Source organism: Urocampus carinirostris, chromosome 9 (assembly GCF_059441175.1).
Source record: "Urocampus carinirostris isolate Australia breed hairy pipefish chromosome 9, RoL_Ucar_1.0, whole genome shotgun sequence".
Lineage (NCBI taxonomy): Eukaryota > Metazoa > Chordata > Actinopteri > Syngnathiformes > Syngnathidae > Urocampus > Urocampus carinirostris.
This window is the reverse complement of record NC_142357.1, coordinates 41,677,286-41,694,726: the sequence shown is the minus strand read 5'-3', so window position 1 is coordinate 41,694,726 and position 17,441 is coordinate 41,677,286. Positions and strand designations below refer to the sequence as shown.

Below are 17,441 nucleotides of genomic sequence, written 5' to 3'. Positions count from 1 at the left end.
TACGGTGCGAAATGATCGAATCCGAATCTGACAAGATATACATTTATTCTTAAACGGAATGATACATGTTTTTATATTGCAAAAATATTACAAGTTCAGCCATTTTGGTGATCACCATTTTGCTCTTGACGAAATTGTTACAGTATTTGGTGAACATTTTTATTTTACAGAACATTTAGGAGTCGTACCGTATAGGATCAAATCACAGTCTTAACGTCACGGACATTTAACAAGTCGTCCGGGTTAGAAGAAGACATGGAGAAGAATAAATCTCTTTTCTGTTAGTACAATTATTTGAAACACCTCATATTTCTATTTATAGCCCTATACATGTGGCCAGATGGAGCAAATATATAGATATACAGTGCATATTGCGGCAGTCCTGAGGGTCTGGAGGTAGGTAGCATCGGGCGATCGCGGGGAAAAGAGAATTTCCGGCAGTCAAGATTGATCCGTAGCAGAGGTCACCAACGATTTTCAAGCTGAGATCTACTTTTTTTTAATCCTGATTAGCGTAAGAGGCTAATGGTTTGATATGCATTTATAAAGTAGTAATTTATCATGTTATTACTATGTTATCAGGAGGGTGTACTTGTAAGGTTAAAGTTAAAGAGCAGCTTCAGCGACAGACTGTGGAGATCATTTCTTCCTCATGCCATGAGGCTCTTTAACTCCACCTGGGGGAGTAAAAGCCCACATGAAACCCCACCCCCACATTTGTATATTACCCTATTTATGTGACAGTGTGTATTTTCCGTAGCACTATTTAAATACTCTATAGCAAAACGTTATATTGGGTATGTTTGTATTCTATATATTTTATTTTATTATTTTATTTTTCAACACAAGGATACTGTTGGAAGTGTGAATTTCCCTACGGGGATGAATAACGTATCTATCTATCTATCTATCTGGATAGATGTCTAGATAGATAGATATAGATGAATCGATAGATGTCTAGATAGAGATAAGTGTCTAGATAGAGATAAGTGTCTAGAGAGATAGATGTCTGGATAGAGAGAGAGATATATGTCTAGAGAGAGAGAAAGAGAGAGAGAGAGAAGTATTTGTGTAGTATTTTTGTAGCATTTCAATAGGAGTAATTTTGAAGTATTTCTGTAGTATTTCCATAGTTGTATTTTTGAAGTATTTCTGTCATATTTCCATAGAAGTATTTTTGAAGTATTTGTGTAGTATTTTTGTAGCATTTCAATAGGAGTAATTTTGAAGTATTTCTGTAGTATTTCCATAGTTGTATTTTTGAAGTATTTCTGTCATATTTCCATAGTAGTATTTTTGAAGTATTTCTGCAGTAGTTTTGTAGTATTTTCATAGTAGTATTTTTGAAGTATTTCTGAAGTCGTTTTGGAGTATTTCTGTAGTATTTTTGTAGCATTTCAATAGTAGTTTTTTTTGAAGTATTTCTTTCATATTTACATAGTAGTATTTCTGCAGTAGTTTTGTAGTATTTTCATAGTAGTATTTTTTCAGTATTTCTGAAGTAGTTTTGTTGTATTTCCATCGTAGTGTTTTTGTAGTATTTTCATTGTAGTAGTCAGAAATCGAATTTCCTCGAAAGTCACAATGACCCACCTCGTTGGTGACCCCTGATCTTGAGTATGAAGCAGGAAGGTTAATACTCAGCTCATGCTTCCGAAAAAATACCGGCATGCAATAGAAACCACTGGAAAGACTATAGGCTTGGTTGCAGAAGGCACAGGTGAGGTCTCTCTTTGTTCTCTTGGTCCGCATTCTTCTTGGTTCCGGCTCTACAAGAAGTTCAGCTTCTCCGAGGTGTAAACTCCGCACGTCTCGGATGTTCGGGTATCCAGCGGCAGGACGGCGTCCTGGTCGTTCCGTCCTCCTCTGACGGGATCTTTCCTGATCTGGAATTGAACGCAACCTTCCGAGGACCGCAGGCAATCCGACGCTCCGGCCACCGGGAAGGAAATCCTCTCGTCTTCTTCGTTCCTTCTTCCCTGCTGAGAAGAGAATTTAGGTTTGGACCGGAAGCGAAAAATCCTCAGATTTTGTTGTGGTTTATTGGAGTCGAGCTTGACATAAGGAGAACACATTAGTTTAAAACGGGAAATTCCAGGCTTGTTTCTCCCGGGTTTAAATGTCAGCGAATGTCATTATTAATCGCCTTGGGCTGCCAAGTAATAACATTCTGCTTGGCGTGGAACATGCGTTCAAGTCAGGAATTTAGATGTCAGGCCGACCCCAACGAGTTTCTTGGAAATTGTGTAACTTTGGAAAATCGAGAGAGGACGAAAACATTCTGAAAAAACATTGTCATTTCCCGAAAAGCATGCACATTGAGGGAAAAACAAGTGCGTCATCGCGAAGGGGCGAATGAGAACTCTGTTTTGAACTCTGAAGAAGATAAATAAAAGGCTCTCCCTCTCCCCCCAAGACTTCCGTGTACTTTTGTGCATATTTTGGGGCATATTTCTCGGGCTACTCCGAAAATTTCGAGTTCCGACGTCTATTGAAAGCTCACGACACGTTTTGGAGTCAGGGGGCCGCATTGGGTTCAAAAACTTGGCCATGGGGCCCATCCAGATCCAATTTTATTTGATTTCCAAATGAATATACAAGCAGAGCGCTACATGGTATATTTATTTATATTTGTTTTGAAATAAATGGGGCTTCATTAAATTGGTTTTGAAACGCTCACAATTTTAAAGCGAGATATCATATATTTTAAACACTAAATTTTAGATTTAGTTTTTAATACAGGTACTAATGTATTTTCTTAGTATTTCTACAGTCAGATTTTTTTTTTTCGTATTTCTGTAATATTATTGTAGTTTAATTTTTGCAATCGTATTTTTATTAATAGTTTAACAGTCGCACATTTATGGTACTTCGACAGTATTTTTGTAGTATTACTGGAGTTGTATTTTTCTCGTATTTTGTAGTATTTTTACCGCCTGTTTTTTGTTTGTTTCAGTAGTATTTTTGTAGCATTGTAATTATATATCTGTAGTAGACCTAAGATTTATGGCCCGAGCCCAAGCCCGAACCCGAACCCGAGGCAATTTCGGGCCGGGTCGGGCCTGAAATGTCAGTCATACGGTCGGGTCGGGTTCGGTCCTGCTTTTTTTTTTTTTTTTTTTTTTTTTAATTAATTAATAATTATAAATATATGTTCATTAAAAATATATACTTAAACTATGTATGGATACTAGACCAAGGAATACTTGTTATAAAATAAATAATTTGGATAAAACGGAGAAGGAGCTGTAATTGCTATTTAACGGAGCCAGAGCATGCTCTGTGCACGTGACGTGAATGCTGTCCTTGTAGTGGGTTGTACATAATTCACCCACGGAACCATTGTTTAGTTAGCGAGTTCCTAGGGGGACTCTTAATTCGGCCGGTTCTAGCGACTCCCGTGTTTGTTTTGTTATTGCAAGTTTACATGTCATTAAAGCAGCTCCCGTTGGCACCTTTGTTTGGCACTCCGCCTACGACTCCCGTCTCTGCTCGCTACATCCTCTTAATAATCTTCCCCTCCGCAAATTCGCATGATTTTGGTCTGGTATCCCCGATATGGAGTCGGACCAACAAGTGAAAGATGAACTAAAGAGAGGAGAACTGACAAGGAAAACACACTCTGGTAAGAGTGAACTGTGGAGCACTTTCAAAGTGATCGTCGAAAATGATACAGACACATGCGTTGGCTTCGCTGTGTGTCAATTTGACACTCAGCGAAGCCAACGCTAGAATCTTAAGGACGTACTGCTGCTGTGGATTATGGCCCAATGATCAAGTCGTCAAAATGACGGACGCTCTTAAATGTTTACGCCGCCTCTAAAAAAAACCGTCAATGACAGATTGTCGCTTAATGTAACATCTGCAGTGCAGACACAAAAATATAAAAGATGTAAATGTTTATACAGTTTTATTTAACTTAGGCCTAGATGTTGTAACAAAAGGCAGAGTTTAATTTGTTATCATAAATCACCCCTCCTTATAAATAAAATATGTAATTTCGGGCTCCCCTCGGGCCGGGCCAGCAAATCCAGTTAATTAGTCGGGCTCGGTCCGGGTCGGGTTTAATACCCCTCGGGCCTGCGTCGGGCTCGGGTGCTTTTTTTTGGCCCGATCTTACCTCTAATCTGTAGTATTTCTGAAGTAGTATTTTTGAAGTCTTTCTACGGTCGGATATTTGTAGTACATCTGTAGTATTTTGAAATTTTAAATTATTATTTACACAGTGTAGTTTATTCACAGTATTTTGTAGTATTAGTATAGCTGTATTTTTGAAGTATTTCTGTAGTATTATCATAGTAGTATTTTTGAAGTATTTCTGTAATATTAATGTAGTTTATTTTTTGCAGTATTTTTGTAGTATTTTCATAGTAGTATTTTTGAAGTATTTCTGTCGCATTTTTGTAGTATTTCCATCATAGTATTTCTGAAGTATTTGTGTTGTATTTTTGTAGTATTTCCATTGTAGTATTTCTGAAGTATTTGTGTTGTATTTTTTAAATAATTCCATCGTAGTATTTTTGAAGTATTTCTGTAGTATTTTGGAGTATTTTCATAGTAGTATTTTTGAAGTATTTCTATAGTATTTTGTAGTATTTTCATAGTATTTTTGAAGTATTTCTGTAGTATTTTTGTAGTATTTCCATAGTAGTATTTTTGAAGTACTATCTTGTTTTACCAAGATACAACATTTTAAAAAGTCATAAAAAGGAGAAAATACTCAGTATGGGATATACCTCAGCGGTTAAATTATGACAAGGAGATCCGGTGGATCTTTGTCCGTCGCAGTTTTCGTCCCTGTCGTGAACAGGAGTCAGCTGAGATGGAGTGCCGACCACGACGGGAGTGTAACCCTGGAAACGACAAGAACTGAATATAAAGTGTGGAAAATTGGCTCAAAAAGGTCTGAAAAAAACACTTACAGTATGAATTGGGCTGGCTCTCGGGGTCCATTTCATCGGGGTCCCTTGCTGCTGGCCGTGATTATAGTATCCTGCTGTCTGAGGGTTCGGCTGGCTGTAGTTCTGAATACATGACATAATTGTTTGGGGGAATACAGAGAGTAGGGAATTACAAAAATATACATGAGAGGAGACACAAGCAGTGCGTACAGGAACTGTATTTTAAAGTCAATGTCAGCATGAGATTGAGTAAATTAAAGAAAGCGCGCTTGTGAGCTCCAGTTCTTGAGCCAGGAGAGAGGCGTACTAGAGAGGCCACAGGGGTAATGGAGAAGATGCATTTTTCAAAAATTGGATTATTGTAGAAAAGATTCAGACCTGGATGTTGACTCTCTGAGGCTGGGCTTGTACCGTCCGGTTGCTCCTGAGGCAGGCGATGATCTGCGATAGACTCCAGTTGGGGTAACGCTTCATGAACAGGATAAATCCAGCCAGGGACACAAACATGCCGGAGGGGACGGTGATGGACTTGAGAAGAGCTCGCCACCGCCCGCCTCTTTCTACGGAGAGCAGAAATCGTGTGAGAATATCTTGTGTGTCGTCTTACTTTCATGTTTTGTTCCGTAACCACGTCTTGTCACTGTTTGTTACATTTGATGCACACGGCTCAGGGAATAGACTGAGGATAACACATTAGTTTAAAACGGGAAATTCCAGGCTTGTTTCTCCCGGGTTTAAATGTCAGCGAATGTTATTATTAATCGCCCTGGGCTGCCAAGTAATAACATTCTGCTTGGCGTGGAACATGTGGTCAAGTCAGGAATTTGGATAGACTCGCTTCTGTTCGCCTGATATTCTCCCGCTCCCACGATAGAATCACTGTTGCCGAAATTGATTTTTTAAATTGGGCATTCAGTGCAATTCAAAGGATATATATTCGACCAAAAGAGCTGAAAATAATGAAATACCTTGCCTAAAGAGGACATGCCCGAGCAGGTATAGTCTTGATTATTGGAATAATTGGAAAATACTGTGTCAATCAGAACTGGACATCGAGGACAGTCTTTCTTTAATTTACTCAATCTCATGCTGACATTGACTTTAAAATACAGTCCCTGTATGCACTGTTATTCTGGCCGATTTTGTGAATTATGAAAATATCGAGCCCTGATTTTTATTTACGCTGAGAAGAACTGGGCAGCTTGGAGGGAATATTGACTAGGAAAAGACCTCCCCGAAGTCAGAACAATGACAAAACACAACAGATAAGAATAATCAGAGGAATTGTCCTTGAAGGATTTTATACATTTGACTATAAGGGATTTTATACGATTGAATACAAGTTACATTTATTGAATGCAATGAAGATTTTCACAGAGAAGGCTTAAGTTCAGTGACAGGTCACGCTGATCTGAATGTGGAATGTTTTGTTTGGTTCTGTTGATAACAGAACTCTGGCGCAGGAAGGCAGGCATTGTTCGGAGAAGTTGTTTTGATAAGGGCTCTTTTTCAGACATCGGGACGCTCTTCTTCGAGATGGTGGACCCCACGTAGGGGCCGTTCCTGGCACGGCCATGGGACGAGCCGGCACACCAGCTTGCGGACAAAAACGTGGGCCGGGAGAAGGCAGAAGATCGAGAGAGGAGGCTTGACAGAGACTCGAACGACACTAATTCGATGGAGTTCACTTAGTTAAATTATTTAAGAAATTAAATCTGCCCCCATGTGAAAACGTCAGCTATTCTTGTCCATCTTTTCCCATCAAGAAACGAGCGCGCATTTGTAAGATGTGTAATAATAACTTTTGTCTTATTGAAGTTCCTGCTGAAATATGTGTATAGTTTTCCGAAAGTATGATGAGCCCAACAGTGCCACTCGCTGGTATGGGGTGGGGTTTGTTTTGGCTTTTGACATGTGACCGGAAGGCGGGGTTTTGTTGGCAGTCTACAGAGCCAGCTGCCAACGGTACAACACATCTTTTGGTGCTCCACCAAAGAAGTTAATTTCAAACATTATAACCACAGCGGACACATCTCTCAACATGCACAGTACTGAGATTGATGTTGTCAAGCTGTTTGGATTTATTTTCGTTTTTTTCTGTTGTGCTAAAATGTTAATTCCCCTTATAGAGATCAAAGCCAGCATAGAAGCTAATGTTGTGACTCATTTCATATGCAGAAACTGTAATAAAAACCTTATTATCCAGTCCAGCGTGAATGTGGTTCTTTGGTGGGACAAGTACACCACGGTTCCACATTGTTAGGAGAACGCAGGTTGTGTTTGGTTAATGGAGTCAGATAACTCAATCGAACAATTTGCTAAACGATACATTTTTAATATTTATTTCCTCTACTTACCGATCACCTGCAGCAAGGTGGACGACACCAAGTTGCCATTAACGTCTCTGACCTCGTAGACGCCATCGTGCCTGGACGTCAACCTGGCTATGACCACTTCGTTGACGGATCCGTTCCTGCCCAGCGAGACCAGACCCCTGTAGCGCACGTCGTGGTCCGTGACGTGGCCCTCGCGCATCAAACGCACGGGCCCCCGAGGGGGCTTGGAGTCGAAAGGGCCCGGATGCCATTCGTCCGGATGCCGGGCAGGGATGAAAAGCAGGTGGGCCCGTGGCACGGGGAGGAAGAGCGGCAGGTTCAGAGACTCTTTGGTGAAGCGGGTCACGTTGAAATTGTGACCTGCGAGACAGAAAGTGATAATAGATCTAAAGAACGAATTATTTGGAGACGCGTGATGAGGATTTTCCAATAGACGAAAGCAAAAATGATGCCAAAAATACAATAAAAGTCCTGATACTAAATCACTTGACACCACTAAATAATTTCGGAGCAGCCCGAGAAATATGCCCCAAAATATGTAAAACAAGATGCAGGGAGAAGTCTTGGCGTGAGAGGGAGAGCTCGATTAATTATCATCATCAGCGTACAAAACTGAGGTCTCCTTCGTCTTCAGAGACAATTGGCTTTTGATATCCTAAGACAACATCTCATATTACTTTAGCCCGTCCCCCTCGCAATGACGCACGTGTTTATCTCAAAATGCACGCTACCAGACAGAATGTTTTGTCCTCTTTCGATTTTCACAATTTCCAAAAACTGTTGGGGTCGGCTTGACCGCATGTTCCCCGCCAAGAAGACTTATTACTTGGCAAAGAAGACTGTTATTCCTTGGCAGCCCAAGGCGATTAATAATAACATTCTCTGACATTTAAACTCGGGAGAAACAAGCCTGGAATTTCCCGTTTTAAACGAAAGCGTTCTCCTTATGTCAAGCTCGACTCCAATAATCCACAACAATAATAGTCAATGAGTGCGCACAACCTTTTGGAAAGATTTTAAGCATTTATGTTCCTTGTTAGAATAGAAGTTGATTTTTTTTTAATAAAAGTAGTAACCCAACTTGGTCGTGTCTCTTCTCTGCCTCTTCGTAATATGCACGAGACACCGGAGAACGTGGCTTGCTAGAAAAAGTCCAAGCATTTGTATACTTCATTACAATATATTTTGATGTTCTATAGAAATAGTCACTCGACTTGGTCGTGTCTCCTCTCTACCTCTTCGTAATGTGCATGAGACATTAGAAAACTTGGCTTTTTAGGAAAATTCCAAGCATTTGAGTTCTTTTTAGATTAAATTTTGTTTTTTCTATTGAAGTAGTAGCTCAACTTGGTCATCTCTCCTCTAGACCTCTTCATAATGTGCACGAGACACTGGATATCTTGGCCTGTTAGATAAATTCCCAGAATTTGTGTTCTTTATTAGATTAAATTTTGTATTTTCTATAAAAGTAGTAGCTCGACTTGGTCGTGTCTCCTCTTTACCTCTTCGTAATGTGCATGAGACACTAGAAAACTTGTCTTGTTAGGAAAATTCCAAGCATTTGTGTTCTTTATTAGATTAAATTTTGTATTTTCTATAGAAGTAGCAGCTAAACTTGGTCATCTCTCCTCTAGACCTCTTCATAATGTGCACGAGACACTGGAGATCTTGGCCTGTTAGATAAATTCCCAGAATTTGTGTTCTTTATTAGATGATATTTTGTATTTTACTATAGAAGTAGTCGCTCAACGTGGTCGTCTCTCCTCTCTACCTCGTCCTAATATACACGGGACACCAGAGAACCTGGCTTGTTAGAAAAATTCCAAGAATTTGTATTCTTCATTACGATATATTTTGATTTTCTATAGAAGTAGTAGCTCGACTTGGTCGTGTCTCCTCTCTACCTCTTCGTAATGTGCATGAGACACTAGAAAACTTGGCTTGTTAGGAAAATTCCAAGCATTTGAGTTCTTTTTAGATTAAATTTTGTTTTTTCTATTGAAGTAGTAGCTCAACTTGGTCATCTCTCCTCTAGACCTCTTCATAATGTGCACGAGACACTGGGTATCTTGGCCTGTTAGATAAATTCCCAGAATTTGTGTTCTTTATTAGATTAAATTTTGTATTTTCTATAAAAGTAGTAGCTCGACTTGGTCGTGTCTCCTCTTTACCTCTTCGTAATGTGCATGAGACACTAGAAAACTTGTCTTGTTAGGAAAATTCCAAGCATTTGTGTTCTTTATTAGATTAAATTTTGTATTTTCTATAGAAGTAGCAGCTCAACTTGGTCATCTCTCCTCTAGACCTCTTCATAATGTGCACGAGACACTGGAGATCTTGGCCTGTTAGATAAATTCCCAGAATTTGTGTTCTTTATTAGGTAAAATTTTGTATTTTACTAAAGAAGTAGTCGCTCAACGTGGTCGTCTCTCCTCTCTACCTCGTCCTAATATACACGAGACACCAGAGAACCTGGCTTGTTAGAAAAATTCCAAGAATTTGTATTCTTCATTACGATATATTTTTATTTTCTGTAGAAGTAGTAGCTCGACTTGGTCGTGTCTGCTCTCTACCTCTTCGTAATGTGCATGAGACACTAGAAAACTTGGCTTGTTAGGAAAATTCCAAGCATTTGTGATCTTTATTAGATGATATTTTGTATTTTACTATAGAAGTAGTCGCTCAACTTGGTCGTCTTTCCTCTCTACCTCGTCCTAATATACACGAGACACCCAGGGTTGGGTAGGATTACTTTAACTGGATTACTTTCAATTAGTTTTGGATGACTCCAATACCAAATATGCTAATAAAAGACATAAGAAACTCAATATGAATCAAATGATGACTCACAAGACGTGGTAAGCTTTCTCTCCTGGCTTTGATCTCTTTGATCTCCGGCAAAACGAACATCAAATCAGGGTTGGGTAGGATTACTTTAACTGGATTACTTTCAATGACTTTTGGATGACTCCAATACCAAATATGATAATAAAAGACACAAGAAACTCAATATGAATCAAATGATGACTCACAACATGTGGTAAGCTTTCTCTCCTGGCTTTGATCTCCGGCAAAACGAACATCAAATGCCACAGAAACAAAATGAAAATCAATCCAAACAGCTTTTTGCCGTTCCATGTATTCCGTTACTCCCCAAGCCTGCACAAAATTTAGTAATTTCATTCATATTGAGTTTCTTTTGTCTTTTATGAGCATATTTGGTATCGGAGTAATCCAAAAGTAATTGAAAGTAATCAAGTTAAAGTAACCCTACCCAACCCTGGAGACACCAGAGAACCTGGCTTGTAAGAAAAATTCCCCAAATTTGTGTTCTTCATTTGATTAAATAAAACTGAGAGAAACGTAACGCAAGTGGGTCCTGTCTCTGTTCTGAACACATATAATAATATTTTTGCCGTTAGAGATATTACTGACCAGTGTTGGGAATAACATCGTAATATATAACGTTATTTTTTCGTTTACGGGATCGTCAACTATTTTTTTTCCCACAGTTCCAACACCGTTCCTTGCAGCCTGCTCATCCTGGAAGGGCGATTACCTCAAGGTTTCTTCATTTCCCTCATGCTGAGGTTTTTGAGTTTTTTCTTGCCTTCATGTAGGTTGCAGATCAGGGGATGCTGTAACTGTAGCCTGTACAATCTTTTGAGACTTCTTGTGATTAAGGGGGTTACAATGCAACATGACTTCAATATCGGTTACGGGTAACGTTGGAAAAAAATAAGGCTTTGGTCACAGGTGTCAAACGGGCGGCCCGTGGGCCAGATCAGGCCCGCTAAGGGATTGCATCCGGCCCGCGAGATAACTCAGAGAAGCGCAAGAGAAAAAGAAGCTGCAGGTTGAAATATGTCAACTTGATGTTGCCAAAGAAAGGTGCCTCGAACAAAGACACTGTACTTGTATTTCTTTCTCTCTCTCTCTCTCTTTCTGTCTCTCTCTCTCTCTTAATTCCTCTTTCTCTCTGTGTGTCTTTTTTACCTTCTTTTGCTATCTCTCTTCCTTTTTTCATTTTCTCTCTTTTCTCTCTCTCTCTCCCCCCTCTTTTCCACCCCTTTCCTCACACTCTCTGTCTCTGTCTCTTTCACTCTCTGTGTCTCTCTTTTTCTCTTCCTTTGTTGCTCTTTGTCTCTTTCTCTCTCTGTGTCTTTTTAACTTCTTTTGCTCTAACTTCCTTTTTTCTTTTTCTCTCTTTTCTCTTTCTCTCTTCCTACCCTTTGCGCTTTCTTTTCTCTTCTCTCTCCTTCTGTCTTTCTATTTCTCTTTGGATTTCTTTCTTCCTCTCCCTTTCTTTTCCCCCCTCTCTCACGACTTTTTATCTCTTTTGTTTCTCACGCTCTCTCCCTCTCTCTCTCTTTCTTTGTCTTGCCCTCTCTCCTTTTCCCTTATTTCTTTCTCTCTCTTTTTCTTTCTCTTGAATCTACTAGTCCGGCCCCCGACAGAATGTTTGTTCTATGGTGTGGCCCCCCGAGTTAAAATGAGTTGGACACCCCTGCTCTAGAATCTCAAGAAACGACACAAACGACACGGATACGAGGCTTTCTCACCGCGCACTGCGAGCGTGCTACGAGACAAGACGTTTCCTTCGGCGTCTCGTAAGGTGTAGTTTCCCTGGTCTGCCTGCGTCAGCCTGTCGGCCACCCAGACTTTCCCGCCCGGCAACAGACGGCCCCGGCCCCCCGCGGCAGTTTGGGTGTCGCTCCGGTTCCAGAGCACGATGGGCATGGCCAGGGACGGCGCCCCCCGGGGGACGAACTCCAGAAGCACGCCGTTTTCGGGGATGCCGTGCTCGAAGCTCTCGCCGTAGCTTCTGTTGAAGGACTTGATGCATTCTGGGAAGGGATAGATTTTAACAAGACGGGTGTCGTGTAAAATTAAAGGGACAGTGTTTATAATTTACACATTTACCCAAAATCCAAGCACTTTTTAATTGTCGAAAACACAACATAATCCAAGCCTTTTTAAGCATTTACAAGCACTTCACCCAAAAGCACCCGTACAAACTCCGTACACACCCTTTCCAGAGTTTTACATTTTTAGAAATTAAAACAAGGGTTTTCCTCCTAGATAAAGATATGTCTCGATGTCTAGAGATAGATAGATATATGTCTCGATGTCTAGAGATAGATAGAGATGGAGATGGATAGAGATCTAGAGATAGATGGATGTCTCGATAGATGGATGTCTCGATAGATAGATGTCTCGATTGATAGATGCCTAGATAGATAGATGTCTAGATAGATAGATGTCTAGATGTCTCGATAGATAGATGTCTCGATAGATAAATGTCTAGATAGATGTCTAGATAAATAGATGGATTTCTAGATAGATATGTAGATAGATGTCTAGATAGATAGAAGTCTAGATAGATGTCTAGATAGTTAGATGTCTAGATAGATAGATAGATGTCTAGATACATGTCTAAATAGATAGATAGATGTCTAGATAGATGTCTAGATAGATGGATGGATAGATGGATGGATAGATGTCTGGATAGATGTCTAGACGATAGATGTCTAGACGATAGATGTCTAGATAGATAGATTTCTTGATAGATGTCTAGATGTCTCGATAGATGTCTAGATGGATAGATTGATGTCTAGATAGATAGATGTCTAGATAGATAGATGTCTAGATAGATGTCTAGATAAATAGATGGATTTCTAGATAGATATCTAGATAGATGTCTAGATAGATAGATGTCTAGATAGTAAGATGTCTAGATAGATAGATGTCTAGATAGATGTCTAAATAGATAGATAGATGTCTAGATAGATGGATAGATGGATAGATGTCTAGACGATATATGTCTAGATAGATAGATAGATGTCTAGATAGATAGATCGATACGGAAATACACACTGTAATACAAATAGGGTATTATGCAAATGTAGGGGTGGGATTTCATGCGGGCTTTCCCTCCCCCGGGTGGAGTTAAAGAGCCTCATGGCATGAGGAAGAAATGAAATGATTCAAGAAAACAGAGAAACCCTCCAACCTGAAACCGTGAGACGTATAGTCTCGTAGGTGAATCCAGAAGACAACTTGATGGAATAAAGTCCCCGGTCGGCATGGGACACATTTTTCAGGACCAACATCTTATCTTTGGTCCACTCGAACCGAGGGTCGTTCACCTGGGCGGAAAGAAGAATGAATTTCTCATCTTTGTGTATTCCCGGCAAGATGTTGCGCTCACGGTGGTCTTCTCCAGGAGGACACGCCTGGGTCCTCCGGACTCTCCGGTAAAAGTCACCGTCCTGGACGTGGAGTAGACCGGCAAGCGGAACTCCTTCCCGGCGCAAACCGTCTGGGCTTCTTCTCTGTCGCCTATTCGATTGGGGAAAAACAAAACGGAGATTTCAAATATGTGATTTGCGTTTTCTGTGATGATGGAAGGTTCGTGTAGACTCACCCAAGACCACCCAACCTGTGAAGAAGCAAAAATAGGAATCCGTGTTTAATCAAATCGAATGATAATACAGAGATCCCTTTGTTTTGTTTATTTTTATTATTGAAAGCCCTACTGACTGATAGCGAGTGAGAAATAAAAAAAATTGAAACCCAGTAGTCAAGTCAAGTCAAGTCATTTTTATTTGTATAGCCCTTAATCACAATTAGTCTCTAAGGGCTTCACAAGCTATTACATATAAGAAGTAGTATTTTAAATTACCGTATTTTTCTTACTATAAGGCGCACCTAAAAGCCTTTATTTTTTTCAAAAGCTGACCATGCGCCTTATAATACAGTGCGCCTTATTTATGGATCAATATTAAGTCGCAAAGTCTTGCAACTACCGGTAACTTGCAGCCGCCGACTCGATTTTCCCCCAAACGCCAAGTAGTCCGCGGTGTATGCTGGGATTTATTTACCGACGTTTCATTGGCTAACCAATGTGTCAATCATCATTTGAATCGATCACTATTGGCTAAAGTTAATCGGAGGTCAAGGGGCGGATCCTTCTTATCATTTACAGGCTGGCATTGGCTTAAACGGCAAACCAAAGCCTGCAATTGGCCAAAAACGACTTTGGTGAGCTACTCCGGCTATATATTATCCTTGTATCTTGTTTCAGACTGAACTCGATGTTTCTGTGATAAGCGGTGCAGATGATGGATGGAATGGAGTGTCTATTTTTAAATTAAACTGAATTCCAAGTGTTTATTGTCATATGCACAGTAAAGTTGCGAGCGAAAAAGAAAATAGAAACTAAGGAATGGTTGTCATTTCTTGAATCCCAAGACTTTAACCTTCCGAATGATATTTGGAACGATGCATTTGAGTGACATCGTGCGGACACCGCATCCGCACGTGTTCTCGACACGTATTTGCTTCTTTGCAAGCTTTGGGAATGTTAAGGGGGTAATCAGTTGGACTGAACCATCTGACTGTTTTGTCCACGTTCCCATTGTAGCGCCTTATAATCCGGTGCGTCTTATGTATGTCAAATATAGGACCAAAAACTATTTTTTCGGGGTGCGCCCTTTAACCCGGTGCGCCTTATAGTGCGGAAAATACGGTAGTTTTTTTTTTTTTTGGGGGGGGTTGGGGGCACCTTGATAAAAAGCCTTAACAACTGAGAGTGAGAGAGAGAGTGAGAGAGAGAGCGGTTTAGATCACCACCATTTTCCAATGTCTTCCTGATTTGTGAGGTTTGGTTTTTTTTCTGGTCCTGACAGTTATATAGTTGATTTTGACAATGTTACTTTGTTGATGATTTTGTTTTTAAATGGAAACTGTGCTTGCCTGGCCTTTTCCTGAATCCTGCTTTTGGGTCCACTGCAAAACCATAGAATAATCACCCAACAATGAAGGGACCCAGCAGGAAGCACCCCCTGCTTCGGCTGCGAGGTGAGTCCCCGGCCGCTGCGGGTCCCAGACCCAGCTGCGAGGAGAGTCCCCAGCCGCCTCGGCTCCCTGCTCAGGCTGAGAGGAGGGTCCCTGCCGCTCCCTACCCCAGGCGCTTAGATTCCCCACACTGGCTGCTTTGGCTCCCTGGGCTGTCTACGAGGAGAGTCCCCGGCCGCTTCGGCTCCCTTCCCCTACCGCTTCGGCTCCCTGCCCCGACCACTTTGGCTCCTACGCCGGCCGCTTCGGCTCCCTACCCTGGCCGCTTTGGCTCCCTGCGCTGGCTACAAGAAGAGTCCCTGGCCACTTCGGCTCCCTTCCCCTACCGCTTCGGCTCCCTGCCCCGACCACTTTGGCTCCTATCCCGGCCGCTTCGGCTCCCTACCCTGGCCGCTTTGGCTCCCTGCTCTGGATACAAGAAGAGTCCCTGGCCACTTCGGCTCCCTGCCCCGACCGCTTCGGCTCCTACCCCAGCCCCTTCGGCTCCCTGCGCAGAGTTCCTGGCTGCAAAGAGAGTCCCGGCCGCTTCGGCTCCGAAAAGTGTACCCGGCTGTTTCGGCTCCCTGCCCCAACCATGTCGGCTCCCCACAATGGCCGCTTTGGCTCCCTGCCTGAGATTCCCTATCTGCGAGGAGATTCCTCGGCCGCTTTGGCTTTGCTGCCCGGGGGGCCTGGCCGTTATAGTTCCCTGCCCATGCTGCTTTGGCTTCCTGTGCCAACAAGGACCTTCAACCATCCCATTGCGGTAGCCTCCATAATTTTTTTTTCTTTCTTGGGGCTGTCTGGTATCCGGCCCTTGAGGGGGAGGCTATGTTAGGAACTGGCGCACCTCCGTCCATCAGGGGGCGCCTAATCAGTTTGTAAATGGGAATCAATCAACCCACACATCTCCCTAATTAGCCTGACCCTTCATAAGGATATTTTGGAGTTGTTTGATTTTCATTTTCCCCATTAATTTTCCATTGTCAAGATCACTACCTTTTCTAATGCCATTCTGATATGTGAGGTTTGTTTTTTTGTTTCAGGTTCTGATAGTTTTAAAATTATCTTTGACCACTTGTTATATTGTTGATGATTTTGTAGTTTAATGCCTTCTATTTCAGCACCTTGCCTTTTCCCGCTTCCTGCGTTTGGGTCCACCGCAAAACCACAATTTGTTCAGGTTTTGTGCAAAATTAGCTTGCTATTGAAGAATTTTATACATTTGACTATAAGGGATTTTGTAGGATCAAATACAAATTACATTTGAATGCAAAAGATATACACTGGCTGAGCTGTGGGGCGAGGTCAATGCAACCTTGTGAAGAATGATGTTTACAGAAATAACGGGAACTGATATGATAATCAGCACTTCCCGGCGCAAGAGGGGCCCAGGTGACGCAGAAACGCTCGGGGTCCAGACATCGAGGCGAGGGGGCTTTACTGGCGCGTCCATGGGAGGAGCCGGCGGAGAGACGTAGATCGAGGGAGAAGGAGAGAGAAGGCTTGACAGAGACTCGAGCGAAACTAATTTGACGGAGCTCACTTAGTTAAATTATTTAAGAAATTCAATCTGCCCCCGTGTGGAAATGCCGGTCTCTTGTCCATCTTTTCACATCAAGAAACGAGCACGCATCGTTAAGAGAATGCAGGTTGTGTTTGGTTAATGGAGTCAGACAACTCATTCGAACAATTTGGTAAACGCTACATTTTTAATATTGAATTCCTAACACTATCAACATTAGAAAATGACTCACCCACGGAAAAAGGGAGGCTGCACATCACTGCGAGAAGGACGCTGGAGGGCATCTTGTTCTGCGAGGACAAAACAATAAAACATAAAATAAGAAAGACAGAGGCAGGTGTTTTTCATGCAATAACAAATAATTGCAATTATTTCCCACAATTGCCCTCGCACACCTGCTAAAATCCAGCAAGGTGCGGCAACGAAATCTCCAGCAGACTTTCATAACGGTCTGACATTCCGAATCGTCATTATCATTCATCCACACGTCATTCAACTTTCCACGCAAAATCGCCAAAACCCACCTGCAGGATTCGGGGAAAACCAAATCCACGGGAGATTTTTTGAGAGGGTTTGACGTGAATGGAGGACTAACGGGTGTAAAATCGTTGATCCGCAGCGCGCACGCGCAGTAGCTTCCTCCGGTTATTTATGGCAATGTGTCGGGTGTATTCTCGATCGCTTTTACGTAAAAAGCGTAAGGTGTCCAAGAAAGGGACATACGCTATTTGCGCAGTGATTTCTTAACGCGGTTGATTCCTGCGGGGCTTTGCGCCAAGATGGAGATTGATTGCAGTCACTTTAAGACAAAAACCAGCCGGAAGCCTCACATTTACTGAA

At 41.7% G+C, this 17,441-nt stretch overlaps 1 protein-coding gene across 4 annotated transcripts; it reads right to left on the bottom strand.

Annotated features, from left to right (window-relative positions):
* Positions 1-1,066: 1,066 nt before the first annotated feature.
* Positions 1,067-17,238, bottom strand: LOC148360331 (uncharacterized). Of its 4 annotated transcripts, none has more exons than XM_088343911.1 (11): positions 17,126-17,238; positions 16,834-16,891; positions 13,665-13,679; positions 13,449-13,579; positions 13,251-13,386; positions 11,800-12,084; positions 7,259-7,597; positions 5,280-5,461; positions 4,923-5,024; positions 4,737-4,853; positions 1,067-1,982 (listed from the first exon to the last, which is right to left on the bottom strand). In XM_088343911.1, exons 2-11 carry the CDS (start codon positions 16,883-16,885, stop codon positions 1,770-1,772), a joined length of 1,572 nt encoding a protein of 523 aa, XP_088200037.1. In that variant the 5' UTR covers positions 16,886-16,891; positions 17,126-17,238; the 3' UTR covers positions 1,067-1,769. The 4 variants fall into 4 exon arrangements, with proteins under 4 accessions (XP_088200037.1, XP_088200038.1, XP_088200039.1 ...); XM_088343912.1 differs by having other exon boundaries at positions 1,067-1,979; XM_088343913.1 differs by having other exon boundaries at positions 1,835-1,982; positions 4,737-4,869.
* Between the last annotated feature and the right edge of the window lie 203 nt (positions 17,239-17,441).

What these genes read in the sequence shown, in the direction of transcription:
- LOC148360331 (XM_088343911.1), bottom strand. Translation starts at nt 16,885, where the DNA reads ATGCCCTCCAGCGTCCTTCTCGCAGTGATGTGCAGCCTCCCTTTTTCC. An exon ending in TCCTCCTGGAGAAGACCACC is followed by an intron (nt 13,387 to 13,448) that starts GTGAGCGCAACA and finishes CTTTCCGCCCAG; the next exon opens with GTGAACGACCCTCGGTTCGA. An exon ending in CACCTTGCTGCAGGTGATCG is followed by an intron (nt 5,462 to 7,258) that starts GTAAGTAGAGGA and finishes TGCTCTCCGTAG; the next exon opens with AAAGAGGCGGGCGGTGGCGA.